The following is a 19,777-nucleotide window of genomic DNA, read 5'->3' as shown; positions in this document are numbered from 1 at the left end:
AAATAAAAGATGCCTCCACTGACGTGCTAGAATACAGCACGCAGTCATGGTTCTGTGATTTTTTTTTTTTTGCCCCCCTGGATTTTATCACCGTAGATTCCTATAACCAGCCATGAAAATGACATCTTTAGCCCTATTTCTACCCCCCCGCCACTGATTTGTGACATATCATATGTCACTTGTATCTAAGGCATTCCGATCACCATCTAGGAATTTCCAAATCCAAAGGTCAGAAAGACGCTTCGCCCGCTCCCACCCACCTACAAGCCCAAAGAGCGCTAAAGCTTTCTCACCCTCCCTTCTCTTTCATCCTAGAGGTCTTGAATCTCAATGACAAGTGTCTGAAAAGTCGATGGAAGAAAGCCAACGCCTTTGAATTCTCTGGTTTCTTCTACTGGTCCTGCTACCTTCACAGAGGCAGGAATTTTTTTTTGAGGGTTAAAAACCACACCTATCACAACCAGGTGAAGGTGTAGCAACCAAAGAGTCCAGTAACTCCACAGGACTGGTGGGGAGAGACTGCAGAAGACTCTGGAAAACACGTTCAGTCAAATAGAACTTACATCACCTCGTGGCTTTACCTCAAAGAAGCATCCTGTTCACTAAAGCACCAGAGAGAAATCATTTTCCAAACGCGAGCGGCGAGGCAGCGGCTCTGTACAAGCCTTTCCTCTGCCTGCGTTACTGCATTTGCAGCTCTAACGCTGCAGACATGAAAATCAATGTAACAATTCGATGTACAAGGCAAGGCTTCTGGTGTTGCTAATGTCCCCTTGCTGGACATACACCTTTAGTCCCAGAGCTCTCAGGGGGTTTGCTGTGGCATAAAATTAGATTCCAACATCTGCCACCATTAAGGAAAAAATTCCATTTCCATCTCCCATATGAAAACACTATAACCAATGAACAGTAACTGAACCTTGATACCATAATGGTTATTACCCAAATCAACTATTTTTTTAAAAAACAGTAAAATTAGTGAATTCTGCTCTCATAATTATTTGAATGTTATCAGACTAAATGTTTGATCAAATTCCAATACGATTCACTTGGAAAAAAAAAAGGCTTCTTATTTGAATACTCAGAATATAAAATGTATTCATTTGGCGTTATTCGCAGTATGGTTAGAACATCTCATCTTTTTAAAGTTTGCACGAGCCTGCTTTCCTACTCAAGCACAAAAAGTAGCCTGCCTTCAGTATGCATATTTTATTCAGACATTTCTATTAGGGCTAAAAACAATCTCATTTCTATTACTCATCGGAGAGAAGAGATAATATAATACAAGTGAAATGGTGGAATCTGCAGTCGGTGTCTTTTACTGAAAATACGTTGTGCCTTAGTCACTGCATGCCACAGTGACGACGGGTCTGGTTCCACGACATTCTGGGGCTGTCATCTTTAAAATAATTATGCTGCCTGCCATGCAGGGGCCCGACTTGAAAGCGTTACCTTTGAAACAGAAAGGTTTCTGAGATACATACAGAGATAATACATACGTCACTCCGTGTGGAGGTCTGAGCTCCTTGCTCAGCACGTTCTAAGACATTATCCATTTGTGCGCAGTGCTGTCAGTTTAAAAGCTCTTCTGTCCAGCATGTGACCCCTTCCCGTGTGAAAAAGGATTCTGGGCTCATTAAGGTTAAATCATTTCCCAATACTCTGACACCAGTGACACAGCTTGGACTGTAGTCTCCTTTGAGTCCTCCATCACTACCCTTTCTCCGTACCCCAGCCCCAAACAGCCATGAAGGAGCTTGGATTCCGAGGGCCCTATGTAGGCAAGAAGCCATATTCCATGAATATGTCAATGAAGAAAGGAAAGTCCCCACTATTTCCGCTATCAAGTCATCCAGCATCCCTTAATTTCTCTTTCGTGGGGCAGAGGATAACTTCAGTCTTGATGCTCCCTGGAACCCTGAGGAGACACTGCAATTGTCAGGGAGATGCAGAGAATTCGGGGCTGGCCCTGCTTCTTATTAGTCAAGTGACTCTCAGGTGTAACCGAGGAAATCAACGTTGCAGCCCACAGGGTTATCCTGAGAACTAAATGCAGATCATCTACAACACACGGTGGGGTCTAGCACAACAGGGGTGATGAATGTTAAGCCAACCTAGAGAATCAGGGCGAGACACAGAAGCAGCTGCGGCTGGACCAGCTGAGATACGAGTGGTCCCAGCTCTTCCCTCTTCACATGCCCTTCATTTGGGGGGACCCCTGCCTCACTCTGACAAGCCTCAGCACCTGCTTCCAAGGAATAACTAACTCTGTTACACGTTAAGAATTCTGACTATGAAAAAGGTCAGTCTGATTGGAAGATTCTTTTTTTGTGTTTTAGTTTTTCTATTTCCTTCACAAAAATCACGGCAGGAGAACAGAACTTAAGTAAATGATGACCTTCCCTTGTGAAGTCAGACCTCCTCTCCTGGGGATACATGCAGTTTTTGGACTGTCTTATTTTTCAGTAATCATCCATCTTTATATTTTCGTAAAGAGGGCTGTGCTAACATCAAAACTGAACAGCTAAGAGAAAGCTACAAAAATGCTCTGCTAGGAAGTTACAGTAAATTAGTAGTTAGGAATACCTATCTGGAGAGAATGAAAGTTAACAGTTGGCTGGACCCCAATAGCCTACAACTGGCCCCCTTGAATTCTCTTTCCACCAGCAAGGAGGAGACAGCGTGCAGCTTTGGGGGTTCTGGGGAACACACCATGAGGGCAGATACACAGAAGCTGCCAACCGACATCATTGAAGGTGACTCAGGGGGAGCTTCACAGGACAGGGGTACAAGGAACAAGGATGTTCAGAAACTCAGAACATGACTCACATGATCACACACAACACTCAGAACATGACTCACACTCGCTATCAACCAACAGCTGCCACTGTGTGACTAGTCCGCACATCGGAAACCCCGCCCAGGTGCGGAGAATCTGGGATCTCATTTTAAAGAAAGAAAAGAATAAAGGTAGCAAAAGAAGCTGCTGGCCAGAAGAAGCGATGCTCTAGCCAGGAAGGAGGGCGGGGCAGGCGGTCATTAAATGACTGATGCCAAGCATCAAAAACTTTCAAGATTTATTTTTGTTGGTTGGTTTTAGGGCAGACCCTCATCACAATAACACACCTCGATTCTCTGTCTGCCTACCTTGGAGATTTGGGGAAAGTGGCCCTGTAGGAAGACAGACTGTGAGTTTCCATCATTTAATGGGACAGGTCAGAAGAGATGGAGAATCAGAAAGAAAGACAGGATGATATATGTTTAAATATGAGATCCTCATCATAATTAGACTAAGTGGCCCAAACAAGAAGGTGCAGGGTGGGAGGATGACGCGAGAGCAGGACATTTCTCCTCAATGCCTCGTCTTGGCATGTCAGTGAAGATATCTAAAGACGCACACAGGTTTGAAGCGGCTCTAACATTCTATCATAATTAGAAACATTTCAAGAGCCCTGTAATTTCCAATCAAAATTACAGTAATTTCTGATATACAAGCCATGATTCATGACAGAATTTTACATTCCATGAGAGATTACGGTGGCCCGATGTGTGACACACTGAGTGAGGCGCTAACATAAACAATTCCGTTTAATGTTTAAACAGCACTTGATGTTTAGAATCTCACAATAAAAGAAACATATTATTGTAGAAATTATCACTTTGACAGTGATTGAAGGGTAGGCAGGCGTGTGGCCTATAAAGCTGTAATTTTTACAGTCCACAGCTTGAGTTTAATCATTTTTATATAACATTTCCAAGATATCCCTGAAGTATTTCATCTAGCCTATAACTTAAAACAAGAACAACCGTTTCCAAAGCAAAATTCCCCTCAAGTTACCGCTATTAACGTTGATAATTTCAGAAAAAGTGAATCGTGAAAGTATCGTACGGTAAATATGTCATATTGGAAATACTCTCAGGATTGTATCATTTTATCCGAAGTTGACAGCAGCCAGGCTGTTTTATAAAGGCGAGTTCATTAATGAGAGTGAAGTATATTTGTTTAAAATTTCAAGTTGTTAAAATCTCATTCGATCCCCCGACTGCCTCTCAGTCCCACCTTGATAGTGTTTTCAAATCTTTTTGCAAACGGGAAGAGACTTCAGTATCCTTCCAGTCCTTTAAAAGTATTCTCAGCTTTGAACACAGGGTTGTAGATAACTCTAAGTTTGTTCCTACAAAGATGACTCTACTTTGGATGAACATATATGATCAACATATGACAACCCTACTGATAAAAGACTCCATTATCCATCCTTCATTATGTCTTCATCTTGTAGGAATTTTTGACTTCTCCAATTCCATTCTATTCCTTTATAAGTCAAAAGATTTAGGCAGTTTTTCTAATTGTAATTAAATTTGTATCATATATATTTATTATTTATATATATTTATTTATTATGATTATATATTTATTATATTTATTTTATTTACTATACATTATATACTTACATATTACATATATTTATAGAAAAACTAAAATCATTAATATGCAAACACATATGTGAGTATGTGTGTCTGTTTTAATAAGTGCACCTAATAGTTTCAGATGTCTGAGTTGGAACAGAAAAAAAAGATCATGTTTGTAGTATTTTAGGATGGAAATGAAAGTCATCGAAGTACTAATGAAATAATAGTAATTCAAGTTATTTGTTCCACTACCTAGACCAGCTGGAGGAATGACACATGACAATACGCTTCTGTAAACGTTAACCGACTCGGGGACTTGCCGAGAAATCCGTGGTTTGGAGAGTGAGTGTTGGAGGAAACCCAACCAAGTGTCTGTTACCCTGAATCTGAACACCGTGTTTCATCACAGAGTTCTGTCCATAACCCTGGAGACCATGACCTCTCAGGGACACCAGTTCCAACTGAGAAGTGATACCCCTCTGAGTGGGCTTTCCCAGGTAACGCAGCTCAGAGTTCTCAATGCCTGACAGAGGCTCTTACCTGGCTTTTGGTTGCTGCCACCTTTGCAAACAGTGCTTGGGAAACCTTAGCGCGCTTCATTTCCTGCTGAATCTCATCGTAAATGGAAGCATTAATGTTCATGGTGTTGTTCTCTGGTTTCCCATTTCTCTCCGTGGCAATAGTAGCCGTTTTCACCTACAAAACATTTTGGACATGCCCGTCATTTTCCACTGGCCAAATGGTTCTGAAGCTTCTCAGGCTAGGCATCCAAACTGGACAGTGTCGCTCCTTTTACGATCAAGGTGACCAACAGGGCGGTCATTCAACATTAGTTATTACCCGGAGATCAGATTGCTTAAGTTAAGGGAGTCACATTGTCACAGGTGATTGCATCTGTAATATGACAGCAACCGCCAGCTGACAGCCAGGAATTATAATGCCATAAAGTAAGTTTTCTGGAAAACGGGATAGTTTCAAAGACTTGAAAACCCTAAACTAATTGTTTCCCAATTACCTTCCATTGCCATTCTAACAAAGGAAATTCACAATTAAAATTATAATGCACACTGCCGTATCTTCACTGGGTACCGGGTGCCTGACAGACAATTGCATCACTAATAGTGATTACATACTATGGCCTTTTTAATTTTAGACTCTTCTTTTATGCCTTTTCCTCTTATGTTTCATTTAAAAAGTCTTCCATAACAAAGCCATTTGCAGAGCTGCATATTTAAATCTTCTACCCATCCATGAAACAGGTAGAGTGCCTTGCTTAATTATCATAAAGGCTGGTTGCATTTTACACGTGCATGTCCAAGCTGTTCTGTATAATTATTTCATCGTTTCCTGGCACCCCTGTATATAACTATTTCCTTTTGACTTGTGGAGCCAGATGATAAGAAAATGTTTCACAATATTTAATAGAATATGACTGCAAGTTACACAAAATATATCATCAGTGACTTTACAGGTATATGCAAAATGTATAATTTTGAGTGTGAAGTCAGTATCAATGCCTTTGGGAATAATCATAAGTGGGTATCAGCAGAAAAATGCCACAAAACTTGGGAAAATCAAATAACCTCAAGATTTATTGATGCCATCATTAATTTTCAACAGTTAAAAAAGAATCTTTAAAACTTAAAATCTTTAAAATAAAAATTTGACTTTATCACGCAGATACATGAACCAGCCTGGAAAATTTACATATGAACCATGGGGCAGCTGTTTTCTGGGAAACTGATGAAAACATAAATGAAAAGTTACCACAGGTGCAGGACCATGTTTCTCCTGACAAAATGAGTCATCAAGAACCGCATTGCTTAGGGTCCTTTACAGAGCCCAGGTTTCTGTGCTCTAGAAACTTACCATCTCAGACCATTTCTCTCATCCACTATGAACAATAGAAAATGAAGCTCATTTTAAGATAAACAAATGATCTTCTGACACTAAATGACATTCCTCCTGGTTGTGCAGCAAGTCTTGCAATGTTTATTTCACCCTGCCCCTAAATATTTGATATCAAAAGAGGGGCGGAGGTTATTCTAAGCAATTTAATTCCCTGCACTTACAGAGTAAAGATGAGGCTCCTTTAAAACGTGCCTTCTGACTCCTAACTTCTAGCCATTTAGCAAAAGAACTCACCTCGGGCTTATCTGAAGGAGGCAGCTAGACTCTCCCACCTGGACCCTTGTGAGCACGGAAAGGATGACGATGAGAAACAGCTGGACCACACGCCCCAAGTGAGGACGCAGAAGGTGAGGCAGGACAAGTACCCAACAGGCTAGCCTCACTGGCTTGTCCCAAACCATCATCCGGGGACAGAGACGGCAAGAGCAGGGGTTAGATTTCCAGCTGTCCCCTGCCAGCTCTGTGATTCGTAAGCAAGGGCACTCACGGAGGTATATTAACGACTGGAGACCACTAGGCACAGACACAGGGCTTTGAAGCAATAATCTGCTAAACACCACTTTAGGAGCCAGAAGAGTTAACGCATTACCATAAATTGCCTACAAAGTTGCTTTGGTGAGATTCGCAACTTTGCTCTGGGGTGGTCTTGCTTTGAGGCAGAAGGATAGATTTGATCACCCCATGGGGTCCCTTTTAATACCTATTTTTCTCACTGCTTAAATGAAAGAGAAAAGAAAAGCCATTTCAATCGCTTTGAAAATTGAATGTTACGGAAATGGAGGCGTGAAGTCCAGCGCACTGGAAGAAATAGTTCCTTGGTAGCAATCTGCATAGTTCAGAGAGCAGACTTTGGAAACTCAGTGTTTTTAAAATAATTTTCATTCCTTTGTAAAAATTACGCTTAAGAATGTATCTTCGAGGTGGGCTATCATCATTTGTTTCAACCCTGTGATTTTCTTGCTAAAATTTTCTTGGCTTTAATTTTTTTTTTTAAATAAAGCAATTACAACTTGAACCAAAAAGCAAAACTTTTAAATCATTAAAAAAAAATCAAAGAACCATTTCCTAGTAGCCAACACAATCAGAAGTGGGTAAGAAGTAACATGAAACACTTAAAAAAAAAAGCGAGAGCAACAACTTTTAAAAATAATAAGAAACTGTATTACTCACTTAAGAAATATTTAGAAAAGCTTTTCTTTATCATCTTGTTGGCTTGGATATGCATCTTATCACAGATAAGCTATTAGAATTTTGGAATCACATTCTTTCTTCCTAAACACAAGCTATTGCTTAAGGGGAACTGACTTGGACAGCTTTTCAAAAATATGAAAGCTGAATTTTTTTTTCCCCCAGGTAAAAATGGAAACAAGAATCTTTTATACCTCACTCTACTAAGTACTATTTTAGCTTAGCACCGAAAAAAATCTTCTTTAATCCTGGTTTAGCTTTTAATATTATATCACACATTAAAATTCATAAAGTAGTTCATTCCAGGCAAAACAAACTACTCTTCAGCTCTTCTCCGCAAATAACACAGGAGGTAAAATAAATGCAGTCGCTTTCCGAATAGCTTTTATCAAGGTAGCGGGTTCTACTCCATCATTACGGCGGCGCCGGGGAAGTAGTTAAGGATTGGAGTTTTGGTATTTACCCTTCCACGTGGGGATAGGGTGCAGCACTGGGGTCTCTGTTTCATTTCATTGAAACTGTGCAGGAGGACGCACATTTTCCATGCAAAGGCTTTTTTGCTTCTTCACGGACTGTTGAATCCATCAACCCACACTACAAAATGGACCATACACACTCCACACGCCCCCGTGTGCTACCTACGTACATGCTGCACAGAACGGACTCCACTGGGGTCCTGCTTGGTGACTGTGCCGTCCCCTGACGCGGGAGGAGTTTCCTGCACACACGTATTGCACACGTGTGTGAGAGCATGCACACACATAAAGGTTGATGGAGTTTTAATAACAATTATTAATGATAACAGAGACTAACATTGATCAATTGTTTATCATGAGCAGGGTACTGTGTTAACATACATGAACTCTAACCTGCAAAATGTCTCCATTTTAAAACTAACAAAGAAGTTAAGGGATTTGTCCATGGGGCAAGGCTGAGAACTGAACTTAAGTCTGTCTACTGCCAATACTGATCTTAAAAACCACTGCAAATATACGGAGGTTATGATGTTTTATACAGGATTTCTTTACTTGAAAAAATTCTTATTTTTTAAGACATGCTTTTTGGCAGCCCTTTGCTAAGTCTAGCCCATTAACATCTAATTTTTAGTGGCGAATGGTCTTATTGTTAGGTTAAAGACTCCAATCTGAATTTAGTTAAGTTATGCAAACTAGAAGTGTGTTCTTAGTAATGCTGTGTATGAAATGTGCTACTCTGAGGAATTCCTATTGGTGATAAAAAAGTAGTCCCTATTTTCAAATTTTTATATATTAACACTGTTTTGAGTATCAGGATGATATCTTTTAATGCTTTTCTTCCTTTTGTAGAAACAATATTCATTTCTTTCCAAATCTGGACTTTCAAAATTCCTCTAGCTTTTAAAAGATGACTATTAATGAGAAGCATTTTATAAGCACATAAGTAATCTTAACATAAAACTGGTCAAGGGATTCATAACAAATAAAACTTATCAAGTATGAAGTTTCTGCCCATAACTAGAATCTATGTTTCATTATATTATTGAAGGATTTGTTGTAAAGGGACAGAAAAGTGCAGCTATCAGATTAAATTAATTACATGTTGCTTATATAAACTCCCTACATTTTCTAAAGTGTTGTAATAAAATATCACATCTTACATTAGGGGGAAAAACAAAGAATTACATGATGAGATGTAAAAAATATAAAGGCAAAAGTAATGATATAATTCACGTAAAAGTTATAACCCGATGATTACAGGCTGTCAAACAGTCCTTATGAAGACAGAAATTGCTAATTTAACTCCAAAAGTCAACACGTATTAAAACACACAAATTAAAAACCATAACAAGTACACACCTACACAGAAACCAACTTAAAACTGATCTGGAATAGACTAATCCCAGAAAACAGTAATTAATTAATATTAATCAAATCAATCTCGTAAACTCATCTGGAAAATTTGCTAAGCACAGTCAGAAAAGAAACCTTTAAGACCAGGGACGTTTGGAGGGGTTGGGTCCATACTAGTGACGTTTGGAAGAAATGCCCAATCACTCAAAGTCTTCCAAAGTGGGTCATCTGCCACATACGTGATGCAGTCTATCAGGAGAGTGTTCTCTACACATTCCTCTTCCTAACCTAACAGTAAAACTGCTCATCCTCCATGACAAACAGAGAGAGTCCCCCAGTTTCACTTTCTCCTTTCTAAAATGTCTGTTTCGAGGAGGCAGCTTGAAGTGGGCAACAGACTTAATGGCAGGTTTAAAAACTGACTAAATCTTGGACTTGGTTGGCATGAGGACTCAATGAATTCATGTACATGATGGTGCTTAGAAGTGTGAACCATCGTAAGGGCAAGGTATTCGTATTTCTTGAATTAAGAGCACATAAGTTGGGAAAATACGCTTTGGACAAACAGGTCTGGCCTGGAGCCCACTGCCCCAGCCAGGAGACAAAGCTCCCGGCATGGCTACCTCTACGGAGCTGTGAGGGACAGGTGCGGACAGGGAACAGCTCACCGAGGCGTCCCGAGGCTCATCTAGGTTTTCCCTGGGGGGGTGGTATTACTAAGAATAAAACCTGGGGCCTGAAGGAAGCCCCTTCTTGAAGATGATTTAGAATCTGCGTTCCTTAATAGTTAGATCCTCTGTCTAGTATGACCCAGGGTCACCCCAAACATCTTCCATGTGACCTAAACTCTCCAGGGAAGAGAATCCAATTTCTCAGATCTAGATGTGGCCTGGGGCCTCTGTGAGCCACCAAGGACCTCTGCCTTCAACAATTCAGTTTGGATCCAACCCAAGCCAAAGATCTGGCTCAAAATATGTTCTATCTAAATTAGGTGGGGGAGGGGGACGAAATGCACAGTGATGTCACAGAGACTCCTCTCTGGCCAAAGATAAAATTAAGAAAGACAAAACTTTGCAGTCTGTTTCTGTAACTGCAGTCTCACCCTTTTCCCCCTTTCACTCCAGTCATTAGTAAATTAGCGTGTTAAACCTTACCTGTGATACACTGGTTCCAGCCTAAGCATTTTACTTCGACTGCTGCAAAACGGTGCTGGCTCAGCTGCTCTCTAACTCATTTTTCCAAATCCCAAGTACTCGTCTTACATTGATAATACGTCTCATACCTTAAAAATTTCCTTAAACTCTATTCACTGAGTCAGTGTCAAAGGGTAAAAGGTGAACAAACTCTGTGAGGGTGATGTTAAGTCACGGAAGGGGATTCTCAATGAGGGCGCACAAGACACCCTGAAGATTTAAATGACGGCGGTGAAATAAAATTATTCACACCTATCAGATGATCATTTCAGAATTTGGTTAGATGGCCAAGAATACTGTGTTAATGGAAATTTTTTTCCTTCGAAAGAGCTTCAGTAAGAAGTGACACTATCTATGGACTTAATACGTCCATCAATGATTAAATAACCACCCCAACCAAAGGTGTGGTCTCAACTCTGCTTGAGAACACACATACACAGCTGAAGGTGGCTCAACCAGTTAATCAGTAATTCAGGCTAAAATAAATTCTATTTTCTATCCCAACGTGTCAGCATATAGTCTTTAGACATACACATAAGAAAGCAACCCAAGAATATCTTAATAGTATACAAAAATAAATATGAATTAAGAATTAATGTAACTTTGGCTAAAGAAAAAAAACCTGATGGGTAAAGACAGCAGAATCACATGCGGAAAACAAATAAAAACATTAAAGTCCTAGAAAAATTAGAAAACAAAAACTATATTAAGAAACTACTATACTAAGTCAAATATTTGGATAGACTTAAAAAAAAAAGAGCTCAATGCTTAAATTCATACTGGTCTTAACCAAGCCATTCTTTTGTTAGTATTGCAGACTAAGTGATAAGTAAAAGGATTCTGCCTAGAGGGCTTCCAGTGAGGACTGTAGCAGCAAAATGAACTAAGGATGCCGTGAACTCTAAACGCCACAACTAAGTGGTCTAAGCGTCAGATCAAGTCCAAAGCACCTTACCTTCTGTTTCATCACTCTCACAAAAGTCATATATGTAAGTAAAGAACTCCTCCCTCTTTTTTGTAAGAACTATTTCATCCAAGGCTTGACAAATCAAATTCAATGAGCATGTGAATGTGGGCAGGTGGGTGTGTATGCATGGATACAGACGCCATTTTTTTCTGCTGGAGAAACGTGACTTTCTCACAGTTACAGCCATGACTGCCTGACAGTTTGCTCTGATAGACACCAAGACCAAATTGATTTTCACTGAATAAAATGGAGAAAGTGGACTTTTGTGATGTTTCTAAAAAATAATCATTTCAGGACAGTACACTATGCAGTTTAAGACCCTCAACAAGTGGCTGTATGTTATGCCAATTCCTTATTTAAAATGAGTATCTGTGGCAGTTTCATTTTTAGTGTTGAATGAGCGTTTCCTCTCTTTCTATACTTGGAAATGGATGGTTATTTTTTTAACTACTGATGAAATTAACATTAGGATATAATTTCATTATGACATTATGTTACATAAATACTTAAAATTTGTATTCCATATTCACTTTTCATCCAGTTTTTGCTGACCTTACTTTTAAGAGTTGCACATGCCACAAATTAAATGGTGCAAGAAATAAATCTGCTTATGGATTTCAAGGCTAAACCACTGTCAATCTTTTATCTGATAGCTGTACTGAAAATTAACTTCTTTTGAATTCTTTGAGGCTACCTTTTAAACTTGATTAAAAAAAAAACAATACAGATGCGTACACACAAAATTACCTGGAAGGTGACTTTTGCCCTTTCTAAAAAGTGCAAAAATTTGGAAAATAGAAAATGTGCCCATTTCTGGGAATACAGATGGAATTCCTTATCAGCCCCATTTAAAGCTGCCTTCAAGGATTGTATTAAACTTAATTATGAAAGATTACAAACGAGATGGTATGTAATTGGGACCAGCTGCAGTTCTTATCGGAAAGGGTAAATACAAATGGAATTATTTATTTTTATTTATTTACTATTCAAATGGTGGATCTAAAACTCGGAGGGATAAAACTGACTTCATTACATTTTTTTCCCTATTGAGTTGAAAATACTTCTTTACTTAACACTTTCTTTTCTTATGTAGGAGATAGCCTATAATGAAAAAGAATATGAAAAGGAATACATGTATGTATATAGCTGAATCACTATGCTGTACACCAGAAACTAACACAACATTGTAAGCCAACTATAATTCAAAAAAAAAAAAAAAAAAAGAGACAAATATCTCATGTAAAGATGACTTTTCAACCCCAAAGAACCCCCAAAATAAGCAACACAAAGCAATTTTTCCCCCTCTATCTAAATCAGTAGTTTTTTTTATACCAGAATGAGTAATTTGCGACCCAAATGTCCTCAAGCAGTCTATGAGCTACTTTTTTTTTTTTTTTTTTTGGTAAACCCCTATCCATCTATCTTTCTAATACCTTGTCGAGATTCTCCCTTGGACATTTTTTTTTTTTTTTTAAACCAAAAGCAGAAAGAAAAGTGAGAAGGAAAAAGAGACTTCACCTGGGGAGGGCGGCTGGGCGGTGTGCTTATCAGTGGGGCAGGACCCATCGCCGAGGCTGCGTTCAAGCTCCTTTCCCTCTCATCCTGGTAAATTCGATCTCTTTCCGCTTCCGGTAACTGCAAGAAGTTCTGCATAGCCCGAAGGTTTACCAGCAAAGACTGGGATGCGGTCTTGGGGTCCTCTTCCTTTCGAAGGATTTCTGAAAGCAAGCCCTGCGGGGGACGAAAGGCACAGGGTGAGCGTGCGCCCCGCTCTGCCCTGCCCGAGTCCGCGGTCCTTGCCTTTCCTCCTCCACTCTGCTCAGAAAATGAACCGGCCGGAGCACCCACTCCACGTAGGAATATATTAGTTACAACTGAAATGGTGGAGAAGAGAGCCTCAATTGTATTCCTAATGTTATTAAGCCTCCGCTGTACATATAACATCAACTGAAACTGCCTAATTGGTCTCCCTCCTTTGAGTCGCTTAACTTGCCATGAAATCTTTCACGGAGAGAGGACTGAGGGAAGTTAGGAATAAATGAAATGCTCCTACTACAACAGCGCTGAACTGTATAGTCTGCAAGCTGCCCAGACAAAGCCAGTAGAATGCCAACAGCCCCATATGTAAAGATATCCAGCCATTTCTAGAGAAGCAGGATTTATAAAGGAAATACTAGAAAATGGATTGCAACGTATTAGGAAAGAGAATATTACTAGGGCATCGTCTAAGATTTACGCGACGCTTTCATGGGCAATATTTTAAGTTATTCCTTGGTTTTCAAATGATTTTTCAGTCATTTGATTGATATGGTTTTCAAATGAGTTGAGGACAGGAGATTCTATTTACTGCTTAAGGAAACTATACTGACTACCCTAATGATTCTAAATACCATCTTCCTATCCAGGATACCTCTGGGTGACAGGTTGAAATTTTGAACTTAAGAAGCCAGCCTTTCAATTTGAAATACACAACCCCTTTGCCACATTGCAAAAATCCATCTTAGTATGCTAGGAAAAGAATGTCAAATTACGTAATAATCAGATTTCTCGAGAAATACACATTTTTATTAGTGATAAAGAAATTCACAAACCGTGAGTAAACTCCTTTATGGTGTTCCTCCCCAAATAACAGAGTATTGTCAATGTCAACTACTTTAATTTTTGGAGAAATGCTTTAAAAAAAAAAAAAGGGTGGTTTTCCACATTTTTGTTTAAGGGATTATATACGGGATTATATGAAATACAGGGATTAGAAACATTTTCTCTCCATTTGATTAGAGCTGAGCAGCCCTGACCTCTTCCAGCCGCACATGAAGCGATGCCTGGCATGCCAAGCCATGTCTGCTTCCCACATTTCAGCTCGTCACACAAGAGCTCAGAATAAAATGTCAAGATCTCCAAATAATCTGCAAATTTCACTTTCTCATAACCCTGCAGAAATGGTGACACGATACATTTGGGGAAAGGAGGTTAAGTGTTCTGACAAAATAATCGAGCCCCAGGTTATACCATTGCGGTTTTTCAATGGTTTTCTAGAAGTTGCCAACCTGGTTTCATCCCCAATTCCTCTGGGAGAGTGTATCCTACTGCCCCAATAGAACAGTTGGGTATAGACAATATAAAAGCACTATCCACTTTAAAAATGGTCTATGGGCTGCTATTAAAAAAGAACTTCCAATAGGCTCAGGGGGCTTAAGCGTACACTTTAGTCTATCACTTGTGTCTATGCAAATGAGACCCAAACCTTTGGTTTCACCCTAAGAAACGCTATTGAAGGATGAAGGGTACATGTCCTTCCATTCATAACACTGACAAGTACCACTGCAACCATGTTTACACAAGAGCACAACATCCAGTCAATTTAACTAAAATTCAGTCAAACTAAAAGGCAGTCAATCATCCAGCTATTTAATTCACACAAGGCCAGCGAATCAGACTGTGTTTTCAAAGTATCACGTTGGAACCGAAAAACCCAGGTCTCCAAAACAATGTTGGAAAACAGGTGGGAAAAAATAACCCTTGCTCTCCACTCTTCCCCACTAAATGGGGATAAAAAGTTTAAAAGGTATTAAAAGATGGACTTGGCAAAGCAATATATCTTAATTATACAGAAAGATGTAGAAACATCCGGTACACCTAAATACAATGTTATAAATTCCTTGGGTAGAATGATCCGTCATCCCAGCAAGATGCCTGCCACATAGGTGTTTGATAAATATTTACTAAATGGATTACATATATTCAGACCATAGAAGGAGAAAATTACAAATGGGTGACAAACCTAAGGACGAGATATGCTACCCCTGGGAAAAGTCTATTGGTAATTATTAATTTGCTCAAGGTGAGCCTTCAGTGAGAAGTTATGTGGCACTCTCTACGATGTTTGTTTATCCAGACTAAATTGTTCCATAATTGAAAAAAAAAATACTTCAAGTCAAAAGAGATCCTGTAAACACTTAGGATGTTATCATATTTGGGAAATTTGAAGTTAGGCATTCAGAAATCTCCAATAACAAAATATCATCTTTCTGTTAGGAATGTTTCCGAGACAGCAGGGAACTACAGTGAGAAAGCCAGCATGTGAAAAAATACACAATAACGTCAAGTCTTGCTAACATGAGTCATTCCTGTATGGCTTAAAGGAAAAGACAGCAGGCCACCTGGGGGGAGGATTTAGAAATTTCTCTCCCCATATTTTGATGTTGGCATGACTTCCCATTTGAGCATATAAAATGTTTTCAGGGCAAAACATTTTATTTCCACTTAATTATTCTAACTAAAGCAAGTGCAGTTTTTTTTTTTTCTGCCTGGAATATGTTGAAAGTCTGGAGTGATATTTCAAACCCTGGAACACTCAGGCAGCCGGTGTAGACAGTCTCAGGTGTTTTACAAACCTTTGGGGTTTTTCTTTTTCTTTCTTTCTTTTTTTTTTTCCTTGGCCCAGGCTTTCAATGAGGGGAGTGCCCCCTGGTGGAAATGCTTGAAAATATTATTAGAAAATGTCCTGATTAGAAAGTGTTAATTACTTACAAAAAAAAAAAAAAAGTGATCACCTGAGAAAATTCTGGATGCAAAATGACTGCCATTAGAATCTGGATGCAGAAATGCATGTTTTGGTCCTATTCTGGTTGCTGTTACTTGAGTAGCCACATTTATGGATTCAAGATGCCCATGGCTCTTGTCTCGCATTTCCACATGGTTGAAAATACAGTTAGGACTTGCCAAGTTAGGTCAAGGTCATGTGTAGTAATCCCCCATGGTGCATAGTAAGAGGGATGTCTTACCAAAAACTCTTCTTCATGATAAAAGATAATACATCAAGCTTGTCAAGTACCATACTTGGCTATGGCGGACACACTAGGACTAAAATGAATCACTACTGTGCACCACAGGGACATAACACAGTTGCTGAATGAAATGGAGCAAAATCATTAGTCCTTCTTGTTTCTGCAAAGAACTTGAGAATTGGTCCGTTATGTAAAGTTACCAGCACCTCACGGACATTGATTTTTTGGGGAATGAGAAGCTGCTTTTTGTTGTGCGTCACATCTTCAAATCATTCAGTATTTGCTCTGACCCCTTGAAAACATAAAATCAGTCTGCACGGTCGTTACACAGTGATTGTGAGCATTCTAATTTTTCCAGTTAAAGAGTGAACTTGCAGGTGAATTCCTAAACTTTTTTTTTTCTTTTTACATTCCAGAAAGAGTTTACAAGTAAAATTCATTAGTAATTGTAATAGAAAGAAAAAACCTTCAGTAAGTATTATCAGCACTTCCAAAAGCTAATTACGAATTCTTTAAAACGGCAGATAAGTGAAAGAGACTGCCAATCTGAACAAAAAAGCCAGTTTGGCCTCTAGTTTGTCTCCTCTTTGAACATCATCACTGATTCAAATAGATTTTATCAGCTTCGTGGCACTTCAAAGCCCTCCACAGGAAAATACGATTTGATAAAACCTCCCCCTAAAAATAAAACATGGAGAATATTAATATTCTTCAAGACTACCTGCCTCTGTTGTTGGGTGAATTTCCAATCACATGTCCAGGTGGAAGGCTACTTTCAAACTCCACCCACTACCTTGGACTCAGGCCAAATAAGTTATAAGCAGACACATTTATCTCTGTCGTTTGCGAGGCCAAACGAGAGCTGTCACGTCGGGGTAATAGCACCTTTTTACCTTTTATTCAATAGTGATATGGATAGTAGACTTTTCTTAAATTACACTGTGAAGAATTATAGGGACACAGGAGCGATTTCTGTTATACTTAAGCAGGCAAATTTCTCTCCACCACATAATTTACAGAACTCAAATTCAATAAAACATTACATGATGGTCCATTACTGTTATCAGTTTTGAATAATCCATCTTCATTCTTTATTTTACTGGAAAATGAAGTGTGCCAAAGACCAGGAGGGGGGGAGGAAAAAAAGGGAAAAAGGCAGAGAATGGGATCAGAGTTAAACTCTGGGTTTTATTAAAAAAAAAAAAAAAAGCACTAAAGAATATAGTTTCTTCTATCACAACCTTTAAATAGCAATAATACAGAGAAGTGAACTGAAAAGTATAAATCTAGAGGCTTCGGCAATTAATGTGAGCCATAGGTTTCCATTAAAAAGACATCAAGTAGGCATAACTGAATGAATGACATATGCTAAAAGCTGGTACCTTCAGTAGCAATTAAAGAACATATACCCATCAATTTAGAAAGGGAAAGAGTCCTTAAAACAAGTAATTCTACTAGGAGTTCAGGATTAACAGACAGACACTATTGTATATAAAACAGATAAACAACAAGGACCTACTGTATAGCATGGGGAACTATATTCAATTTCTTGTAATGGCCTATAATGGAAAAGAATTTGAAAACATATGTATATATACGTATGTATATGTATAGCTGAATTGCTTTGCTGTACAGCTGAAACTAACATTGTAAATCAACTACACTTCATTAAAAAGAAAATTTTAAAAAACCCAAGTAATTATATAAATTTCATCACAAATTTTCAGAAAAGGTAGACTTTTTAATTTTTTTAATAGTGATAAGTGAACGTCTTAAGAGAGGGGTTTGTTTTAATTTAGGAGACCCAATTAGGATGATGAGAAAATTCTCTAATTAAGAGTTAAAACATGAAACCCAGGATTTTAATGTCAATGGCTAAATGGCTAAAATATTCTCAACTCACACCAGCATTATCTGTTATATGAATGTTTTGATACTCTGTTTATAGGGTCCCAACGTCTTTATCCGATCATATCACAGAATTCTGCATTTGTATGTACATATTTTACATTTTTTTTTAAACTTGGAGCTGGAATTGCACATTGTAGTAAGTGCACACAAATGTGTGATGTGCAGTATAACTCCGCAGAGCTCCCGCTCTATACATATGCATTAGCATGCGTATTTTCGTCCTCCACACTCACACCATACACTCTCGCGCTGCACCTGCTTTTATTGAAATGCATACACTTTGAAATAAACACACTACATGCATTCATATGAATGTGTAATCATTAAGATAAATGCAGCTGTGCGTGTGCGTGTGCGCGTGCGCGGTGTTTAAGTGTGACCACCGGAAAGACACGCATGGCTTGCATGTCCCAAAGCAAATTCCCCAAAAGTGAACACTTAAATATACATAGAAATTGACTCTCATTGAAATCAAACAGCCTCAGATACGGTCCAATAACCGCTTTAACTGAGGAGTACCGATTACCAATAGGAAGGTGTAAAATCAGACCCCTCTGTCACCCGGGGATCCCAGTAATTTTTCGGTAACGACTCTTTCTAATAAAGAGACCAGTAACAAGCAGGACTTCATTCTCCTCTCACCCTCAAAAAGAACATGAAGTCACCATTTTCGATGTTAACCACAGAGATGACTATCTTTTTGGAGAGATTAATATGGTACAAAAAGACAGAGAGCTCTGGCTTTTTTTCCAGTAACAAATCCTATTGGTATCTGTGGACTCCGTCCATGTGCTAACCCAAGGAGAACAAATGGTCACTTTCCTGGGGAAAGTCTGGACCTTACAGCCCCAGAGAAGACAGAATGCACTGATGGGGGCTGACCTCACCCTTTTCTCCTTCAGCTGGACCCTCTTCACCATATAAAACATGCCCTCCTTGGTGCTTTAACAAAGAACAATTTGCTCAATTTCCAAAGTGCTTATCGGTAAGTCATTTGTGTCCAAGTCAATGCTGTCTTCGTGGGCTTTCAATCCAACTCAACAAGCATCTCATTGAACTTTTATGCAGAGGCCTGTCTGTTTTTTTGCACTACTGGTCGTTACTGCTATTTACGAAAATAAAGAATGCCCCAGAAACAGAAGCCTCTAGAAGGTTGACTTGATACATTCATTGGTTCGTTTTTTTAAAAATAATGACCCACCCCCAACCGAATGGAGCTGTCATATTAAATTTACCAGCAAATTAATAAAGACATTTTTAGCTTGTAAAAATATACAACTAGGTAAAACCATACAATTTTAACATGAGACCTAACACTGCAACCGCCCTGTTAAAATCAGACAAATGATGCACAAAAAAACAGTGAAAGAAACGGAACACAAACACTGAGTTAAAGGCTTTGTAAGGCCTCCTAACTTTCAATCCAGTAAGGCAAGCCAAAAATAAGTCACAGCTGGGACTCTCCTAGGTCTGGAAACTCTGCCAGCAAGGAATTAATACTAGATATTTTTGTACCGGGATTTTATTCTTATAATCACGTAATAAACAAAATAACTTAAATATGAAGGGAAAGTATGAGTC

General features: G+C 38.9%; 1 protein-coding gene across 9 annotated transcripts in view; it reads right to left on the bottom strand.

Moving 5' to 3' along the window:
- The window catches only part of SATB1 (SATB homeobox 1), a 100,798-nt gene that overhangs the window by 28,373 nt on the left and 52,648 nt on the right, over nt 1–19,777 (bottom strand). For all 9 annotated transcript variants that reach the window (XM_074371830.1, XM_074371837.1, XM_074371820.1 and 6 more), the window contains 2 exons: nt 13,017–13,229; nt 4,951–5,106 (listed from right to left, as the gene is read on the bottom strand). In XM_074371830.1, coding sequence (XP_074227931.1) covers nt 4,951–5,106; nt 13,017–13,229 — 369 coding nt within the window. The remainder of the gene's footprint in view (nt 1–4,950; nt 5,107–13,016; nt 13,230–19,777) is intronic.

Source organism: Camelus bactrianus, chromosome 1 (genome assembly GCF_048773025.1).
Source record: "Camelus bactrianus isolate YW-2024 breed Bactrian camel chromosome 1, ASM4877302v1, whole genome shotgun sequence".
In the NCBI taxonomy this organism is placed as follows: domain Eukaryota; kingdom Metazoa; phylum Chordata; class Mammalia; order Artiodactyla; family Camelidae; genus Camelus; species Camelus bactrianus.
This window is presented reverse-complemented; position numbering and strand designations above follow the sequence as displayed.